We start from the raw sequence: 5,818 nt of genomic DNA, 5'->3' as shown, positions 1-5,818 counted from the left end.
TTTTGTACTTTGACTAATCTGGGTGCCCAGAGTCCTCCAGCAACAGCAAACAGTACTGGCTAAACCCTGTCTGGTCTCAGCGTCACAGAAAGGCAGTCTAATTTCTCAGCACCTAGATACGCTTTTCCCCGTAGATAGATATCACACACTAGAAGAGACTGTGTCTGTTCCCGCGGCCTAGAAATATACAAAACCTCCACACCAATTTAGACCAGTCAACAATTTTAATTGAGGTTCACACAAATAAAAACAAGTCAGATGGCAATACGGATAAACAGAATAATAGAAGCTGGGGGGGTGGGTTCCTGAATATCAGGGCCCCTTTATACAAGAGGCAGCTTTTTTGTAAATAATATGATCCCTGATCATAATCTACTGTAGATGCCATCTTTGTGACAAAAGAAACCTGGCTAAAACCTGATGATTTTTACATGTTTTAATGAGAGTCTAACCCCCCAAGATTACTGTTATAAACATGAGCCACCGTCAAAAGGGTAAAGGGGGAGGTGTTGCTTCAATTTATAAACCAAGTTTCAGGATTTCCCTCAGAGGGCATAGGCTTCAAGCATACTCATTTGAAGTAATAGTGCTTCATATAACATTATCCGAGAAACAAAGTTAATGATAAATCCCCTGTTAATGTTTTGTTACTGGCGTACAGGCCACCAGGGACCATACAGGACTTTATTAAAGAGAATTTGCTGATTTTACATCTCAGAGTTAGTGCTGGCTGCAGATAAAGTTTTAATTGTTGGTGATTTTAATATCCATGTTTGATAATGAAAAGGATGGGCATTGGGATCAACATTTATGAGACATTCTGAACTCAATTGGGGGTTAGACAACACGTCTCAGGACCTACTCATTGGGTTCGGAAATCAGATCTCTAGATTAATAATGGTATATGGAATTGATGTTGAAATGGTGTTTGAAATTATGCAAGAGCAAGTGATGATAATCTCCAGATCAATTATTTAGGTTTTTTGGCAAACTTCATATAGCTAAAACTGTATTTTCTACTTCTTGTTACAAGTATGGTAGAAAACCATCCACTTCTACCACAAAAGACTGCTTTGGTAAGTAATCTTCCTGATGTATCCCAATCCCTTAGCATATCCAAAACCTCAGAACAACTTGATGATTGTAACAGAAACTATGGACTCTCTTTCTTTTCTAGCATTTTAAATACTGTTGCTCCTTTAACGCTTAAGGAAGGTTTATCGTAGGAAAACCGGTCTGACACCACTGGTATATGAGCACACTCGCACCCTAAAGAGCGTCAGCCCGTAAAATGGAGGCGTCTACAGCTGAGGAAAACAAAACTAGAGTATATTTCGTATTGGCTTGGGAGGGAAATAACCTATCCTCACAGAAAAGCATTAAAAACTTGCTAGATCTGATTACTTTTCTTCTTCGTCTTTGTAGGAGAAAACAAACATAACCACCAGGTATTTCTTATTCAATACAGTGGCTAAATTAACGAAAATAAAGCATCAACAAAGTGTTGCAAATTTCCCAACATCTACCAGCAGTTCTTGTTCTTTCTTGTTTCGTACTCCCTCACAGTTGATTGATGACCTGACGTTTTGGGTCATTTTAATTGGGGTTTGACTTGCGAGTGCGCAGATCTGGCTGAAGAGGCCAATCCGAGCCCCGGAATTCCCTTTGGTGGCACACTGGACATTCAGCGGAAGAAGATGAGACTGTGCCGTGTTAGGTATCAGGGATGCGCCGCCAATGTTCCTTCCTTAGTACAGATTTGCGCTGCTGCCTCTTCAAGATAGCACCAGGAGCTTCTCCTGCTCTCGACACGAGTGATCTTGTCAAAAAACACCGTCCTAGGGACGTTTTCTTCTCTGCAGGCACGTGGTGTCGTCGGTCCTGTGGCTAAGGGATTCCCAGCTTTTCAGATCGAGTCCAAAGCTCTTCAAGGAAGCTTTAAGGGTATAGATCATTGGCTTGCTTAGTTGGGGACACTTCATTTACAGCGATATCGTTGACTTGATTGCAAATTATTGCACAGATAGCGATTTAACCTGAACTAAGTCTTTCATGATGACCATCACTGAATTCAATGATGAACCCTGCTGTTAAAACTGCATTCATTTTGCATTATTGACACACTGTTTATTCCACATAAGTAAGTGTTGTGTTCAGGGCTTGCTTTGACACAATCTTTTTTGTTTAAAGCACTATATAAATAAAGGTGACTTGACTTGACTATTATTATTTTGAATGAGTAGCAGCTGTAAGACACCCTAATAAAACCGATAAAATCAAAAGCAATTATAAAGTACATGATTCCGCAGGACTTGAAGAGCTCTTTATTGTGTCCGTATGCACCTGTTTATATAAGGAAGAAGATTTGCATCAGTACTTTAAGTGAACCAATTAAATTCAAATGACAACTATACAAAATGAAAATGTCCCTAAATTAAAATGACAAAATTGAAGTTTTTGCTTATTGTACTCTGTGTAATGCGTGATTAAAACCCATTAAATATATACTGTTTGTTTTTTTTTAAATCTATTTTAAGAATGAAAGGTGAAAAATGTTATCATAGAAATCTTTACATTACATGAGCAATTCACAGATCTCAAAGCAGCACTACATAAATATGTTCCTTCTCACATTTCTCTCATGGATTTTTTTTTTTTACCTTCCTAAAATGAACTGACATAACTGTAATACATACTGTGACACACATTAAGGTAAGTGAGTGATGCATAGCCAAGTATGGTATAGCAGGAATTTGTGCTTTGTATTTAGTTCATCTAAGTGCACACTCACTGCAGAGAGTAGTGAACACACACAACCAGAGCAGCGGGTAGCCATTCTTGCAGCAGCACCTAGGATCAGTGCCTTGCTCAAGGGCACCTCAGTTGTGGGTATTAAGAGTGGAAGAGAGCGCTGTTCATTCTCCATACTTTTTACAAACATGAAAACACAAGAATATAATTTGTGATGAAGCTACTCTAAGGCTGCTGCTCAAATTTATAAAAATTTTTTTTTTTTTTATAATTTCTAAATTAAACTGTCTGTTTCTTGGTCAAGAAAACAAACGCGATGTCCGAAACAGTGAACTAAGACTGCTTGGAAATGGAACAGTACATCTGGAGCATAAGTGAAGGTTTTTGTATTGCTTTGACACTGAACTCATTCACTTTGACTCTCTAGTGCAGTAATACACAGCAGTGTCTTCAGTCTTGAGGCTGTTCATCTGTAGATACAGTTGACTGCTGGAATCATCTCTGGACACTGTGAACCTGCCCTGGACGGACTGGGAATAGTAAGTGAAAGTGAAAGTGACGTGACATTCAGCCAAGTATGGTGACCCATACTCAGAATTCGTGCTCTGCATTTAACCCATCCGAAGGTGCACACACACAGAGCAGTGAACACACACACACACACACTGTGAACACACACCCGGAGCAGTGGGCCGCCATTTTATGCGGCGGCGCCCAGGAGCAGTTGGGGGGTTCGATGCCCTGGCTCAAGGGCACCTAAGTCATGGTATTGAAGTGTGGAGGAGAGACTGTACATGCACTCGACTCCCCCCACCCACAATTCCTGCCGGCCCGAGACTCGAACTCACAACCCTTCGATTGGGAGTCCGACTCTCTAACCATTAGGCCACGACTTCCCAGTAGTAGATTGGAGAACTAGATGTGCCAATAGTTGCAACCCAATCAAGTCCTTTACCAGGTGCCTGTCTCACTACAGCTGCATAGGAGCTGCTGAATGTAAATCCAGAGGCAGTACAGACCAGACGAAAAGATTCACCTGGTCTTTTTACCACATCTTCAGACTGAGTGAATGTTTGACAATAATTATCTGTGGAAGAGAGAGAAATATAATAAACTGAGAAGTCAGCAAAATTTAAAAATAAAGACTTAAGCCAATAGTGAGCTTGCTAAAATGTATGCAATGATACATCATTCATATTATTCAAGAATGAGTTACAGACCATGTAAAAATAATAATAACAGGAGTAAATTGATCATTGTTGTCATTGTTGATTTATGCTCTTCTACAAGAACCATAGTCAGTGAACACGCTTATGGCAAAATGGGCAAACTTATAGGAATTATACATAACAGTTTTGCATGAACTCCTCCTCCAATCTGTCATTTATTTTTTCTACCTGTGCACAGAAAAAAAAAAATGGATACAAAAATTGGTAAATGCAGTGATAAAAAACATATTGGGCCTTAATAAAGTAAGCAACAATGTATTTGTATTTGTGACATTTATGAGAGGGATGTGGTAGTATGTATATCTGATTCATGTGTTCAGGTTTTTGTACAGAGCTGTGGCTTGTTTGGTCACCATGACTCTCTTGCGCAGTAATACAATAATTTTCAGTCTGAAAATTGTTTCCCTGTAGAAACACTGCTATCGGTTGTGTCCTGGGTGAAACTGATCTTGTTTTTTTATGTATTTTATTTATTTATTTTTTTTATGAGTCTTTAATGTTATAGTACCACCATCACTACAAATATATCCGAGCCATTCCAGTGCTTTTTCAGTGGGTTGACGGATCCAGTGAATGCAATAGCTTGATACTGAAATCCTGCAAGAGATGGAGAATGATTCTTGAGGTTTCACAAACATAGATGGAAGCTAATTGAGCTCAACACAGAAAACACCGCCTGAAAATAAAAATGAAAGAATGTGTTATTATTAGTTATGTTCAAAACTTCTGTTATCACGTTTTCACTGCTTTATATGTTTTAAATAAAGCATCAGTAAAGCTCCACAGGAAGCAGCTGCTGTCCAGCGCACAGAAGTAGAGCTGATGTTAAAAAGATCATGATTTGGTACTGATCCGTGAATGTAATTTTTAGTTTTCCTACCTGACCCTCAGATTCCAGTTTTGTACTAAAGGGAAGATGAAATTTACATACAGACAAACAAGAATTATTGCAAGACAAACAACAATTCTTTTCTCATTAAACTGATTTTATTTCATTATGTTTGTCATTAGATTTGGGAAAACATTTCTACTCCCTTAAAACATTTTTGTACTAACATGTTTGCAATTTGTAGGCTTTGAATTAGATTATTCAACTGTCCTGACACACAAAAAATGGGTCCTTCATAAAGAGTATATACAGATTTCTTTTTTAAAGGGGTCATGTGTTGTATCACTCATCTTGTAAGTGACATTTTCAGTCTTCAGTATGAGTAAGAGTCACTGAATCATTTATTTGATTGATTCGTTCAAGTCACTGAGGGGAAGAAACAAACCATCTATTTGAATCAAATCAAAGAGTCAAATGTTCAAGCTGAAAACACTGATTCATTCAGAAACAAATCTCCATTGTGTGTTGCTCAGAGACACAGGGATTTCAACACAACTACTTTGGTTGGCGGTAAAAAAACCGACAAAGTAACTGGCCTCTGAAGTGTAAGTAACCGATAACCGTGTGGTTTACTGAACTGTTGTTCACACTTGCAATTGGGCTGTTGGTCTGAATAACAGCACGTCATTGTGCAGCAAATAATTATCCCAAACAACAGCTTGCTCATGTGGTATTGCTTAAATTAATCACATTAAGTAATAATTTATATATTTTTATCATTCTATCATTTATCATCTATAATTTATTTAAATTATATAGAGCTGTCTGCAGAATGTTATTATTATTATTATTATTTTCATTGTTAGGTAGACCTATGTTAGTCAGTTTGTGGAATAAACCTTGTGTTTCAATGCTTAATTTAAAAATCTAATCTAACCTTGTGTATAAAATCATATATAACTACCAGCCCTACTTTTGTATGGTTTTGAGGATGCATTTAATAAAAGTG

At 37.9% G+C, this 5,818-nt stretch overlaps 1 gene segment (V, D, J or C); it reads right to left on the bottom strand.

The window, feature by feature from the left end:
- Nucleotides 1–3,049: 3,049 nt before the first annotated feature.
- Nucleotides 3,050–5,497, bottom strand: LOC122143909. The segment is given in 4 exon segments: nt 3,050–3,281; nt 3,645–3,917; nt 4,489–4,577; nt 5,431–5,497. Coding segments are annotated over 4 exon segments (549 nt in total).
- Nucleotides 5,498–5,818: the final 321 nt, after the last annotated feature.

The sequence above is a fragment of the Cyprinus carpio genome, unplaced genomic scaffold, assembly GCF_018340385.1.
Source record: "Cyprinus carpio isolate SPL01 unplaced genomic scaffold, ASM1834038v1 S000006530, whole genome shotgun sequence".
NCBI classification, from domain to species: Eukaryota; Metazoa; Chordata; class Actinopteri; order Cypriniformes; family Cyprinidae; genus Cyprinus; species Cyprinus carpio.
Note: the sequence above shows the minus strand (reverse complement) of the source record. Positions and strands in the feature narration are given on the sequence as shown.